This window comes from Equus quagga, chromosome 6 (genome assembly GCF_021613505.1).
Source record: "Equus quagga isolate Etosha38 chromosome 6, UCLA_HA_Equagga_1.0, whole genome shotgun sequence".
Classification (NCBI taxonomy): domain Eukaryota; kingdom Metazoa; phylum Chordata; class Mammalia; order Perissodactyla; family Equidae; genus Equus; species Equus quagga.
This window is the reverse complement of record NC_060272.1, coordinates 12,576,804-12,592,519: the sequence shown is the minus strand read 5'-3', so window position 1 is coordinate 12,592,519 and position 15,716 is coordinate 12,576,804. Positions and strand designations below refer to the sequence as shown.

The window sequence follows — 15,716 nt, the reverse complement described above, 5'->3', positions numbered from 1 at the left end:
TTGCTGTGCTACTTCTGTTTTCTAGATACGTGGGTCCCTCCTGGGGCTTCCTGTTCTGTTCTGTAAGTCTAACTTTCTATCCCTGGAATGATGCTGACAGTATTTTACTTACTGTAGCTTGTTTACTTTCCTTTTCCACATTTTTGCTCACGTTCAACCTTGCGAGAGATTTATTGATTTAATTTTTTTTTTAAAGAACTAGCTTTTTGTCATTCTTGAGCCTTCCTATAGCTACTTTGTTCTCTACATCATTAATTTCTGTCCTTCGCTTTATTTTCTTCCTCCTTCTTTCTTTGATTTTACTTTGTTGTTCTTATAATTTATTGATTTGGATCTTTGACATATTAATTAACCTTTGGTTCTTCTCTAACATGGACACTTAAAGTTATAAATTTGCATGTAATTACTGATTTATCTACATCTTGTGAGTTTTTATCTATCATTTTTATAGATGATTTACCTAAAATTGTGATTCTTTTGTGACTTCTGTAACTCAAAAATTATTTAGAGTATTGTCTTACTATTTCCAAATTATGAGGGATTTTTTGCTATCTTTTCAAATTATGGTAGAGAACATATTGTGTACATTATCAATTCTTTGGCAACTATTTTTTATGACCTTGGAGAGGTCATATTTTGTACTTGAAAATAATAGATATTTTCACATTGTTGGAGTCAGTGTTCTTTATACGTGTCATTAGATCAAATGTTTTTATTTTGTCAAATCTAATATTTTATTTCTATTTTTTCCTGTTTGATTTATGAGTTTCTTAGAGAAATATGTTACTATTTTCAATCATTTATTTGGATTTGCTAGTTTTTTTAAAAATAACGTGGTTTATTTTTGCTTTGCACTTTTTTTTTTTTTTTGTTTAGGAAGATGCGCCCTGAGCTAACAACTGTTGCCAATCTTCCTCTTTTTGCTTGAGGAAGTTGCTGAGTTAACATCGGTGCCAATCTTCCTCTATTTTGTATGTGTTACGCTGCCACAGCATGGCTTGATGAGTGATATATAGGTCTGTACTTGAGCTCCGAACTGGCGAACCCCAAGCCGCCAAAGTGGAGTATGTGAACTTAACCATTATACCCTCAGACGGCTCCTGCTTTGTACATTTTGAGATTCAGGAGGTCCATATCTTTCTGAGGATTAGTTTCCTTTGTCATTTAATTACACTGTTTATTCTTAATAATGATATTTGTTTTAAAGTAATTTTTTCTATATTAATAATGTTAAACCACTTTTTTCACTAACTGCAAACAAACATTTGTTCTCTGGATGTTATACACAGCAAGATATTTTGGAAAGTTGAACTCTGAAAGAATCCAAAATAATAATAAGCATGGTGGTATCATGCTTGACCATGGTGATCATTAATATATGAAAACTTCTGAAAGCTTATTATTGTGAAAATAAGTTTATTAATCAAATATATTGTCTTACAGTAGGGAAATTTTTAAAAATATATTACTGGTATAGAGTTTGGAATTTTAAACCAGGGTTCCATTTTCTAAGGAAGACATAATTTTGCATAATTCTTAATTGTGAAACCATCGCCCCCAAAGTTTACCTTTTCTCATATCTTTATATCTGTTTACTGCCTGTATATTTGGAAATCTATTTCTATACCCTTGGGAGTGACAAATAAAATGTGAGCTTCATAAGGGCAGAAATCTTAATGCATTTAGTTTTTAGTTTATGTGTTGAGTTCCTTATGTTCTCAGGGTCAAGAGCAGCGTCTGGTATCTAGTAAGTGCTCAAAGAAATACGTTGAATGATTGAATAATAGATGAATAAATGCCGTTTTACAGTAGCTCGTGCACTGCTATCTAAAAGACTGGCAAAAAAATCTTTTCTAAAAGGTTCACATAATTTGGAAATTTATATCTCCAATTAACTAATCAAGTTTTTAATGTCTGTTATACAATTTCTTCTACTTTTGCCCTTTCTCTAAGCATCCATTTGAGCTTATATCCATGCTCCCCTTTCTCAGCCCAAAAAGCTTTTGTCTTCCTTCAGAATCTAAATACAACCAGTGTTATAAGCAGACCTCCTGTTATTCTTCTGACTTCAGCCATTCCTCTAAGTTCAAGAGCTGTAATTAATTATACATTTGTCTCTAGTTATTGAACATTTCATGTTGTTTCCTTTGTGTCACTGAATTGTGAGCTGCCATAAGACCTAATTCTTCTGAAATCAGGTGTCTGCTCAGAGGGCCCCGTACGACATTCTGAGCAAACAGTGCCTAAACTCTGTTAATTGACTGATCCGCTTCTGCTCGTATTCCAGAATAATCAGTATCTGCTCCATTGCATGGCTCAAAGCCATCTAAAAAGACCCATTTTCCTCTTTCTGCTTGGTATTAAATTGGACACACTGTAGGGCTTAAGAAACTCATTTATGAATGCGTTAAAGTAAAATAGGGGGGCTGGGCAATATGATCTTTATCCTTTTTTCTTATTCTAAATTCCATGTTTCTGGGGTTGGAATACTGTTGGGGCCCAAAGGGGGGATTTTTAAGTTGTTCCCTTTGAAAGCCTGAATGAAATGACATCCTCATTAGGCACACATCAAAGGTGCCAATTGACTGGGTAACTGGTACCACACATGTGGAGCCTGGGGGACTGTGAATGATAGAGTCCCCTGTGTCACTATGCAAACCAAAGGGCTCTGATGTGAATGCGTACAAATCAGTCCTAGCTATGAATAACATGGAACAGCACGGCGTTACACACGCAAATCTAGTTTAATTCAGCGCAGAACAACAGTCGACATTTTTATACTCTTGAATTCGAAGAATCAGAGACTCTGCAGTAATAGACACCACTTCGGAATTCTGGCTCCATTTTCTATACCTCATAAGCCCCAGACAAGTTATTTCACTTCTGTAAGCTGTCTTTTCTTCAACTGTACATTTCACAGTTGTGAGAACTGGGAGTAGCATAGGAAAAACCTCAGTGCATAGTAAGTCCTCAAAAACTGTATGCATCTCAATGATTATGACTCCAGAAGACCGACTCTTACACAACAGAGGGCGTACCAGCCATGTCCAGAAGAACGACACAGAATGTTCTCCAAACTCACTTTTTCGCAGAAAACTACCCTTGCTGTTTTCCTGTTTGTGAACTCTCGTACTGATCATCAGAGCTGTAATGAGCTCAGTAAGCTTCCCGAGTTCATAAAGTATGTGAAGTTTTAAATGAAATTAGACATCTTCTTTCTAGTCTATGAATTAAGATTTAAGGTTTTCTACTGCAGCCCTCTTCCCCATCAAAATTCTGAGTTCACCTACTGAGTAACAAAGAAGCAAACAATTTACATTTTGTGAAAGTAATATTACCTGCAATCAGTGCATCGATTTTAGCTATTGTGTTTTAATAACTTGCTGCACGTCTTTTCAATTTGAACAATAGGAGATGCGCCTTTCAGTTGTCGGCGAATTAATGACATCGTTACCAAAAGGGGAAATTTAGCAAGAGAATTGTGCTCTTAAATAATGTGCCTGAAAGGCAGCAAAGAGGTAGCTGGTAAAATAGTTACAGAGATTATTTACACCAGTCACATTACGGTTTAATGCGACTTCATGCCGTGTGTGAAAAAGAGAGCTCAAAGTGAGTAGCTAGGAAAGAATAAACCCTGTGGTATTCAAACCAAAAATTCTTACCTTGTTTTCATTGAAATTAGCAATAACTACTCCAACAAAAAGGGTCAGTCCAATCATGCAACCCAGGAATACAAAAACATGAATATAGATTCCATGCATCTGTATAAATGAAAAATACGGTTATTCATCAAAGCCAATGAAAGCAGCTGTTGAAGCGTTCAAAGGATTCCATGTGCTTGCTTACCGGCCCCACACGATGAATAATAACATCCCTCACTTCCACCCAGCCTTTCAAGGAGAGAACTTCAAACAACGCCAGCATAGCATTTCCCACATTGTCAAAATTAAAGTTCCGTGGATTCGCCCTGCAAGTCAGAAAGAGGAATGTTCTGTGAAATGCCGATGAGAAGCCCCCTAAGGCAGATATCTGTAGCTCTTTCCAGTCTTGGTGCAGAGAATATTTAGCACTTGGTGGGCTAGATGGCATTCATTTGCTAAATCATAACAATGTGTTATGTGTTATAATTTATTAATTAGGCAGTTAATTATTAGGTAAGAGTGGGTGTTCTCAATTGAAAACAACAGAAACGTGCATAACTCCAGTCCCAGCTCCAGAGCTTCTTGCGACATGTCTGGCTTGTCTTGATTACATGGAGGACTGGAAAGACACTTTCTAGCTAGAAATCATATAGGAGATTATCACAAAGGGGCACTGGAGTTTGGATGTAAACTTTGAAATAGTTTCATAATTGAAAACCGTTCTATGGGCATAAATGACAATTCCCCGTGTTAGTATAGAAAGTGTAAAAAGAGTAGCATTTGACCACTTTATTTCATTCTGTGTCGTCACTGTGAACAGCATGCTGTAAGACAGTGATGCAGTTAGCCACTGAGATGACAAAAGGTGTTTGCTCACGGCCTCTAAGTGTCCAGATCACTCTCTCCCAGTTGTATTTTTCCTCTCATTAACTCTGAGTGTTGTCAATAGATTCTTCTCGTAGCCCCAACGCACAGGATGCTGTCTGCACCCACAATTGATTCCTGATTTCTCAAACACTTTGGCCCACTATTTTTTGGTAGAGGGTGGTCTCATTTCTCGTTTTTCTGACACGTTTATACTTGTTTTCTTCCCACTTAGCAAAGTGATCTTTTCTACTATAATGCATTTCCTTTCGTTGTTATAGGTCTCAGCCAATAATTTTATTGTTAATAGAAGATTTCAGTGTTTTTTCCCCTATCCCCTTATTAGAAGCTATGTTAAATAGTTAAATGATTTAGATAATCACACACTTTGATGAAGAACTGAGTTTAGGTTTACTGAATACAGTAGGCCTACTGAAGCCTAGCTAAATTCTATTTTGATAACTTTTTTTCTTGCTAGCTCATTTATCAAAATTTAACCTTCAGAAAAGGTAACTTTCTGGGGGACAATTTGGTTTAATATTTTTCTACCATCTTTTGTTTTTTTAAACCATAGAAACAATCATGTGATGCACTTTTATAAGTTTTCTTTTTTTAATACTACATAGATAGGGATCTAATAAGAAAACATAAAACTGAAACTGACTTGCTTCTAAAGGTTTAAGGCTGATTGGTAGAAATGTTTTCTACATTGTCCAAAAGTCCCACTCAGAAATTCAGAAATTTGGGATTCTGATTTATATTTTTTAAGTATGAGATGAGCATATTCTCTTGAATTTTTCCAACAATCTTTCCTTTGGGGGACTGCAATTAAATTTATATTTTACAGCCGACAGAAGCTAGAAGGATTCTACAGAAGCCACAGTTTTCTCAAATAAGGATTTTTTTTCAACCCAGTGAGCCAGCTCTCAGATCTGACATTGAACTTTCTTACTCATCCATTTTCTTTACGTAAAAGTGCTTTTTTAGGTGGACTTGCAGCAACCCAAGCTACTTTCACGTTCTATATCCTTTGTAAGTTAGAATATGTTAAAAAAAACACGTTTAGGCTAAACAAAGAAAAATATAATAAAGGATCATAGACTTAAGTAGTTGGAAGAATATATTACAGTTTAAAAAAATGACTCTTTCTCAGTTTTAATCATAAGATATTTATGTCTTGCCCATGCTCCTAAAATTGGGAAGTTTGAAACTTGATGTATAACTACAGAGGACTTCAGTAAATCCCAGACATAATCCATTATTGTAATTTTTCCTCTCGCCTTTCCTTGATTTGGAAGGCTGTTTGAATATCATCTTTTCTGGCTAATTTTTAAAAGATTATAATCTTGTCAATCCAATTTGGAAAACGAAGACATTGGTTCTGATCTCACAATTCGATCAATCTTCTACCTCCCAGTGAAAAGTGCTCCAGGGTCCCAAGGTCACGGCAAGGAGAGCTGTTCCTCCTCTGGGAAGACGGAGGCACCATGAGGGAGAGGAACTCAGCCTCTGCTCTTGGATGTGGAAATGTAAGGATGACACTGTCCAAAACGGCACCCTGTATCTTACACATGTCTGCCCTCTAGACTAAAGAAATCAGGAACTTTTTGTACTTTCTAGAAGGCACTGGTATTTTTCTGCCTTGTGCTTTGGGAACAGTCTCCTCAGGCCGCAGCCCCTGACCTCTGCCCCACCCCTCCCGCTCACCTGCCTAATTCCTACGCATCCTTCAAAAGTGAACTGGGGCTCTTCTCCTCCGGGTCCTTCCCCCTGGTCCCATCACAGCTTGGGTTAGGTGCCTCTCCTGTGGCTGCCACTGCACCCTTTCCTTTTCTGCATCCTAGAATCAGAGGCTGGTACACCACAAAGCTCAAGAACTTAAGCCTCAGGGCCCCTCCCTGGCACAGGCCCCGGCCAAGACCCTGGAAGGGGCCCAGAAGTGAGTTCACATAGTCACATGGTTTTGTTAAACTTACCAAAGTAAGGTAGTTTTATATTCTTTTGCTTAAAGAGTTTATCCAAATTGTTTGAGCTTAAGAATTCACAAAAATCTGATCCCCTTCTGCCTAGAACGTACCACAGTGTAACTTAAAATTACTTAGCAGTAAGCTTCAAGTGAGCGTCAAGTGCGTTTAGGGGCATGTATATGTGGCATCAAAGCCTTTAGCATATTATATTAAATTAGTTGTAATTTTATTTTCTATTCTCCACAGACTTCAAGCTCCTAAGGGTCGGGTCCTTGGCTTGTCCCCAGTGACAGCATAATGTACGCCGAATAGTAAGCACTCAATACACGCATTCATGGAAAACTGAGTACTTTTTCGATTTTGCTGTCATGCATTCCATTTTCCTATAGCCCACACCTCCGCTTAAGCCAAAACACACACTCTGTATAATATATAATATGTCTAAGCCTTTTTACCAAGGGACTTTTTATCTCATCAAATCTGAGTGTTTCAGAAGGAAACAAATGTATTCATCTGAGGAGGGAACACAGAAAGCAGACTGTCTGAATTAGGGAGCGCATATTTGTGTCCTAATTATAATTATCAAAGCATTCCTCTAGGCGAATTCCCAGATATAAGTTATTTTGTTAATCACAAATTAGCCAATATAAAATTACAAAATTTTCAGCTGCTAACTCCTGACGAGCTTACTAAAGAAAGAAAATGTAAAAATCATCATGGTTACAGTGGACTTTTCTTTGATGGAAAATTGTTATTTCACTAAAACTAACCCAACTCACAATATTCTGAACAAAAGGAAAAAAGCTATTGTGATGATATTCAAGTGATACACCTCTATTTGCTTAGCTTTTAAAGTGTCCTTGAACTTGAAACCCCCAATAACAACTTACATAAAACATTACATTTCAATTAACTCTGATTTTTAAAATCCTTGGGAGCTGATTTCATGGAACAGGTTGAATGCCATGGGGTACAACTGGACACAGTTTACTTTTCTCCCAATAGTGCCTTCCAGCATGTTCTAGCTCCCTTCCTGACTTCTTGGGGAGAGCTCAAAGCTTTTTGGTCACTTTCAGCTATAAGATCAGTCTCATTCTAAAAAGTACACTCCATTTTACACCCAACCTTTGCTTTCCTAACCCGAAAAAGGATCCCATCCTCAGCCTGACCTGTGGTTTGAGGAGGAAAGAAGAGGGGTGGCCACTCTCTTCCGCTCCCCTTCTTCTGACCACCATCTGATTCTCCCAAGATTGAGGTAGGATGCAATTGGAGTTGGAGAAATGGAGTTAAAGTCTGTGTGTCTTAAGCTGCTGGACTCCAGCCATTGGCGTTCTCGTCACAGCAGCTGTTGCTCTTCCATGGAGCCCATTGTATGGTCCTAAGAAACACCTTGTATATTAACCATGTTTCTAGCTTCTGTGAACTTGACACTTTATCATCTGTCCTACATACGTATGCTGGCCACACTTTGTTCCAGACCACCCGATGAAATGCTCAAGTCACCCTGCCTCCTTTATCACCCCCTCCCCCAGAGGAATCTTTTGTATAGAATGCTTTTCAAATACAAACCAACCAACCCAGAGTCCACACCCCCAACCCCCACTTTAATCAGGCTTTCACACTCCGGGCCACTATCCACCTGCCCTAATCACCCCAGGGCAGGTACCAGACCACTGGGACAGCCTCTATGCCCCAGAGCCTGCTGAAATTATTCAAATTAGTCGACTCTCAGCCTGCTTGCCCTGCCTCACCCATTCCCTCCCTGGGAAACCACAATAACAGCTCCTGCCCACAGCTCTCCCTCTGCCTCTGCCTCCTGACCCACCCTGCTGCTTCCCCAAGTGGTCCCAGTGGTGTGGCATGTCCTGTCCCCTTCCTCTTGGGAACAAACTATCTTTTCATAGCAGTCATCTCTTGACCTGCTGGCCTTACAATACCTCACGTTTTCTATTAATACACTATATTTTAAGATACTCCCCAGCACGAGGATGCCCGTCGTGCCGTTCCTGCTGTGAGCACAGTCTCTCGGTGATTCTTTCACAGGAGCTGGGTGATGGAGGTGGATAACCTTTTAGGAAGAACTGCTGGGGTTGTCCAGGTGCTCTCTTTAGAATATAATACTTTCTCTCCTATTGACCTCAGCTTTGAGGCTTTAGCCCAAGTTCCAAAACAGCAGGAAAAAAATCCCTGATATAAATAATTTATTTATGGTATAATAAGGAGTTTTCACCTCACAGAAACATAAACGTTTTATGCTTCTTTAATTTTTTATTTTAATGTAAATTGGACTGCTTTTCTAGTTAGCACTGGGATAAGGATATTCCCTCGTGTCAAATACTTCCCTATCCAGGCTCAAGCCACACATCCAAAATTAATCTTTGTTTTTCATAATTCCTTGGTAATCAAAAAAAAACCCACCTCAATTTAAATTGTATTGAATTGTTTACGGAAGGGAATTTCATGTTAGAGAAATGCCCAAGCAGGTAACAGTGAGTCCCGAGGGTAAAAAGGGCTCAAATGCTATTCCTTTTAAACAATCTGGACATTTAGTAGAGAACATCAATTGTGACAAAAGCAGACAAGCTTTGCTGTGGTTTACTTACTATTCTAAGAGATAAAGACGAAATAAAAAGAAGACAGACAATGATTTAAAAGGACAAATGAAGCTGACAGAACATTCAGGTCATCAATGAAGCAAATCGAGAGATTCCATCCTGGTCATTAGTAAAGCGGATGAGAAAGAAAGTACTAGGTACTTCTACCTTTGACGTAAATGCTTTGAAAACTCATTTTTGAGAAAAGTGAATTTTTAAGAGAAAGATTTAATCTATTGTGTTGCTGATCATTCCTTTCTAGTGTTTCTATAATGCAAATCCTTCAATGTAAATGGGTTTTAAAAGTGAAACAGCATTATGATTTATGCTGCTGTACGATTGTATGAGGACATCAGATTTTCCCTTAAAAATATAAACTCAGGATAAGTTTAGTTTTAATTTGATAGAAAATCTTTGTTTTTTAAAACACTAATTTTTAAAGCCATGTGAATCGACATACATACTTTTAAAGTATTAGAAAAATACTGTGGTGATATTTCATTGTTTCATGAAGCAATATGCGACTCAGTGTACCGCTTGCTCTCTTACTTATTGTATTTTTTTTTTCTTTCTGAGGAAGATTAGCCCTGAGCTAACATCTGCCACCAATCCTCCTCTTTTTGCTGAGGAAGATTGGCCCTGAGCTAACATCCGTGCCCATCTTCCTCTATTTTATATGTGGGACGCCTGCCACAGCATGGCTTGATAAGTGGTGGGTAGGTCTGTGCCTGGGATCAGAACTGGCGAACCCCCAGGTCACCAAAGTGGAGTGCGTGAACTTAACCACTGCGCCATTGGGCCGGCCCCTACTTACTGTATTTTTGCATCCTGTTGTAATTCAGTGCTTTGCCTTGTGTTACTTAAACTCATTTTAACATCTCTAGCAGAATTATTTTTAGTTTCATGCCATATTATACTGATTTAAAACCTTACACTGACAAATAAAGCATTCTTCTGGATATTTTTCTGATATGCTTACCAAACACGGGGCACCCAGAATCCAGGTTTTTTCTCTCCAGGTCTTAACTTTAAATTTAAGTTCTTGGACACACTTACATTAATTCTGAATATCCCATTACAATCTTCCTAAAACAGGGGAAAAAAAGGGGGGAAGGAGAGGGAATCTGGTCAAAAACTGAACTCAGAAAAGATAAAAGATAATAAACACTTTTTACATAGAATAATAAAGGTCTTTTATCTGACAACAGTGATGTGGACAGCTACGCAGCAAATAGGAACAGAGACCGCAGAGATGAGTGCTGAAAGCGTTAGTAAGTGGGCAAGGGCTCTGAACAGACATTCCTCCAAGGAAGCTATACAAATGGTCAATGAGCACATGAAAAGTAGCTCAGCATCATTAGCTATCAAGGAAATGCAGATCAAAACCACCATGGGATATGACTTCAGACCCAGTAATAAGGCTGTAATCAAAAAGTCATAGAACAACGAGCTTTGGTGAGGATGTGCAGAAATCTGAATCCTCATCCTCGAGTCCTCACACACTGCTGATGGGGACGGAAAAGGGCGCAGCCACTTTGGAAAACAGTGGCAGTTCCACAAATGACTAAACAAGGAGTTACCATAGGATCTAGCAATTTCATTCCTAGGTATTTACCCAAGAGAAATGAGAACATATATCCACACGGAAACTTGTACATGAATGTTTCTATCATTATTATTATAAATAGCATTATTTATATAAAAGCTAAAAGATAGAAACAATCCAAACGTCCATCAATGGATGAATACATAAACAAAATGTGGTTTATTCACTCAATACAATATTACTCGGCCATCAAATGGAATGAAATACTGATACATGCTACATTATGGATGAACCTTGAAAATATTATGCTAAGTGAAAAAAGCCAGCCGCTCATATGAGAGTCTCCACCAAGGAAGTCTGCAGAGACAGGAAGTAGATTAGTGGTTGTTTAGGGATGGAGGTGCCAGCAGGGTAAGGATATATGGGGTGGTAGTTAAAAGACAGTGTTTCTCTCTTGAGGTGATGAAAATATTCTAAAATTGGCTCTGGTGATGGTTGTACAACTCTGTGAATGTGCTAACGACCACTGAATTGTACCTGAAGTGGGTGAATTGCGTGGTGTATGTGAATTGCATCTCAATAAAGCTATTTAAGAAAGATTTAAAACATAAAACATTAGTAGGAAGTTTTGAACTCATTCTTTGTCTTTATTCTCCTTTTTGTTCTCTCTCCTTCTTTGACTACAATTGCCATATTTGGAACCCACACCTCTTTTCTGGGTTCAAGGTGTATATGGCAAAATTCTTGATCACTATTTGAATATTTCAACAGAACTTCAAATTTTAACCTGTTTAAAGTCACTTTGACCCTAAAACATGTCTCCTGGCTTGCCCACTTCTGTCGGTGAACAGCATCCTGTCAGCACGCCAGCATCGAGACCTCGGAGTTGCCCACGGCTTTTGCTGTCCTGCATCCTCCACGTCTCCATTCTTATTTCAACTAGTGTAGTGAATACCAACAACACTCAAAAATTTGTCTTTCTGAGCCCACTGGAGCCCACGTTTGATTGGGTGAGGCAGCATGGTGTTCTGACTTTTGACCTTGGACTACTGGGCCAGGCTGCCTGGACATGAATCTCAGCGTCCTCACTTACTGGGGGTGACCTTACATAAGTCATTTAACCTTTGTACTCCTGTTTTCCTCATCAGCAGAATGTGGTAACCGTGATAGTTCTCTGGACAGTACTTGTAATTTGTGAGCACTAATAAGTGTCTGCTTCCTTTTCTCACAAACCTTTAATGACTTCTCATTCCTCATCAAAGAAATTCCAAACCCCTTAGGCTGGCATTCCAGGCCCCCAAGGATCTCTCCCTAAACTACATTTCTGGCCTTGTTTGTCCGTTCTCTTCAACATGGGAGGGAAGTAAACATCGACCATTGGAGGTTGGGTTAGGTTCTTCACATACAAAAGCTGATTTAATTTTCATAATATTGCTGTGTGAGAAGTGTCATAGTGGAGAAAAATAGGTCCAGAGGGATTAAGTGGACAGAACAAGCCATCATACCTACTAAAGCAGGATTCTAGTCTTGGAAGCCAGGATTCCAAAACATTTGTTCTTTGTTCCTGCCTCGCACCAGGACTCCTCCTTGCATGCTGTGTCTTTTTTCACTCTGCCTCCTCTGTGTGCAGGCGTCTTTCCTGCTCATCTCGAAGCTGACCTCCTTCCTAAAGCCTTCCTAGCACAGTGCTCCCAGGTGGAAGCACTATTTCCCATCCTTGAAGTCAGCTGGCATATTATTTCTGTTTCTCATGTGCTCTTTTAACTTCTGACTTTATATTATAGCTCCTTAAATATGAAGCACATGTTCTGATTGGATAGAAAATGCTGCAAAGAAGGGCAGTGACTTACACGTTTTTTTCATTCTTCATTTCACCTATCATGGTATCTTGTACATAACTGATATTTAATACCTATTGGTCAAAAAGTATCCTCAGAGTTTGTTGACAGGGCTTTGGTGACTGAGTTCTGGGTTCCGTATCTCTATCTAAAGTGATCTCAAGATTTCTGCTGTCAAGTTTTAAGAAAAGGAGCAGAGGGAGAGATGGTGCTCAGCCAGACACCAAGAAAATAACATGGTGTGCCAAGAGGAAAATGTGGCACCAACAACTCAAGCTTCCTTGTCTTTAAACATGAGCTGTGTGATTCAAATGTTGGTGTATCTAGTTTCCCCTTTTTGCTGGGGTTTTCATTTCTTTTAGAAAGATGGACTGAAGCTCTGAGATAGAACTGATGTCCCCTCATCCACATGGTGTTCTTGGCCTTGGTCTAGCCGGACTAGAAAAGAGCTTGTCCTGATGTAAAGATACAGACTACTTCTTACTATACCAATTTCTTTTCCATTATTCTGTGTGATGTTGATGTTTTCTGTGATGGATAAGTTTTCTCAGGCTTTCTTTATGAGGCTTCCATGGAGACCTCATTGCTCTGGGAAAGATAATAAACTCATCATGGTATCCATGGGTTTGTCCATGCATCATGAGCTCTCTGTCCCCTATACAAGTCATCAATCTTTAGCTTGGGCTGAGTATGAATAGATAATGTACAATCACAATGCTCTTAGGCCATCATTGGTATACTCAGCCATCCAAGATCCCTACTAGGCTTCATCTTGAAATGTTATTATCTTTCTGGTCTTTATTCAGTTTGGATCTAAAATAACAATTCTTTCCTTACGCAGGCTTGTGGACTAATGCATAAGCTGGCTATTACTTCCTTCGTTAGCTAATCTGGTACCCCACGAGCTTCATACCACGTTCCTTGTTGTATCTTCTCAGGTTCATTGAAGTTCCTGGGACCTCTGGTGAGAGGAATTAAAGGAAGCAGTGACCTAGGTGGTGCCCTGTGAAATAACATAAGTTCTGCCCAACCTGCTCTGCCTCTTCCTGAAATCCTCATTATTAATATAATTGATAAAGCATTTTGACTGGACAAAGATGTTACCTGTATTTTACGACAATTAGAGACCTAAAAATTTTTATAATTAGAAGCTAACAATGTAGGAATTTTCATACTGATATAAAATCTATATTAGATAGCCATGTTTGCTAGAAATACGTACTATAGTTCAGCTCTATCAGGCCTTTTAGAAACAAACATTTTAATGAACTTAAGGTATTATTTTACCTGGATGAAAGAGGAAATACTTTTAGTTTATGCATCAGCAGTACTTGGTTTACTTCATTAATTTACTTGTAATAGGGCAGAATTCTAAGAGAATGGGACACCGGATGGTATAGCAGAGACTGGCTAATTACTAACCAAACCATGTCCCTTCTTTTTAGAGAATGCATCACTAAACTCCGCGTCACGGTCTCCCTTCCAGCATGGTGAGCCCATGCTCTTCCCAGCGGAAGATGAAGTGATGTGTGCCACTTCTAGGCTCAGCCCTTAGTCCTTGCAGATAGAGATTGTTCTCTGTTCTTATCTGCCAGCTAAATGGAGAAGACTTTGAAGACAATCAAGAGTGAAGACACAAGACAAAAGGCGCTTGAGTCCCCGAGTGGTCATTTGGAGGAGAGCCTGTCCAACTCATCCAAGAAGCAAGATAGTCATTTCATTATGTCCAGCTACTGAAACACCGGCCTTGTTCCAGCAGCTAGACTCCTCCTCCTAACACTGACTGAAGAAAGACAAAGAAAAGAGCAGTAGTAAAAAGGACTCAAGCTTGGGACCCTATTAGTTGTCATAATGGGGAAGATTCTGGGCAGCTAAGAGCTAATGCCAGGCCTTGGGCTCCCGGTGAGGGGAGTGTGCAGTGGAGAAGTATTAAGAGGGGCATGAAATTCAGGCTTTGCCTCTCATACTTTTTCTAGGGGCTGTTCATTGATATGAGCCTCATGTGACAACAGAGGCAGGACTGAGTTGGGGGAGGCCTAAAGGGAAAGTTTTTGAGGTTCACAGCTATAAACATCTGGAATCTTAGGTGACTATGCCGCAGATGTCAGTAGTGGTGACAATGGAACAGGAGGGAAGAGGAGAATTCCCTGAGATGTGCTTTCAGCCTTATAAACCTTTGCTAGCCAGAAGAGACACGGTGTTCTTTAAGCAAAGGGAGTTCATAGGAAGAGAATTCCGAGAGTCTTGTCAGGGGCTCCTCAAAGCAGCCTCAGCAGCCACTGGTAACACACGCTTTCCAAGGGATGGGAAACCACCTTAATTTTTATCCCAAAAGACAGAAAGGAGCATCTTACCCTTCTAATAATGTTGGGATCATTGCACTTAGCCAGTTTTCCAGCAAAAAGCTGAACTCCAAAGCTTGCAAAAACAAGCATTAATGTCAGCAACAGAATGGAGACCTGAAAGAAATTGGTGAAATACAAAATCTCTCAGTAAAAAATGAAACATTAGGTTTGTTTTGAACAGCGATATGAGCAGGACTTTTCAGATAACATTGTATGAAATCCATGGTCTTTTGAGGACATCTTTTAACTTCACCACAAGTCATTCCATTAGCCCTACTGGAATGTTAAAGGAAGAAAATTAACAAGAGGCTTTGAATTTTTAGAATAAAAACATATGACTTTCATGTAAGAAAACAGGTAAAGCCATTTTGATATGACTTGGATTTTTCTGATTTTGAAATCAACACTCTGCTTTATTTTATTTAATGGAACGAAAAATATTTAAATAAGTATATTTTCTTCATTTTCTCAAAATGGATTCATATCTCTATTAGCAGAGCATAAATTAGAGGGACAGTGGCTTTGCTTTCGTGTGAGCATGAGGGCGTATGAATGTGCTGTGTATAGAGGATGTGAGATAATTCAGTCCTGAAAGGCAAATCTGCTAATTGACTCATGCTCCCTCTGCTGGGTGACTGCTTTTGTCTCAGCAGAGAAAAGTGGCAAAGGATAAAATACTGAATATTGATCTGTACTGGTTGAATAATCTAAACATATACCTTAAATATACTAAAATTACACAGAAACATCATAGAGGAAAGCCACAAATAGATTCTCTTCTAAATTCTATCAGGGCTCCAAGATGCACATTAGCTGTCAGTTGATACTGTTTTCCTTCAGTTCCAGCTGTGTGAAAAACCACCATGTTATGGCTTTATTCCAAAGAAAATATGGAATTTTAAACACATATTTAAACAAAAT

General features: G+C 38.9%; 1 protein-coding gene across 1 annotated transcript in view; it reads right to left on the bottom strand.

The window, feature by feature from the left end:
- The window catches only part of NALCN (sodium leak channel, non-selective), a 302,683-nt gene that overhangs the window by 23,920 nt on the left and 263,047 nt on the right, over nt 1–15,716 (bottom strand). The window contains 4 exon segments of the mRNA XM_046664759.1: nt 3,663–3,761; nt 3,847–3,967; nt 10,046–10,152; nt 14,805–14,909. Of these exon segments, the coding sequence (XP_046520715.1) occupies nt 3,663–3,761; nt 3,847–3,967; nt 10,046–10,152; nt 14,805–14,909 (432 nt within the window).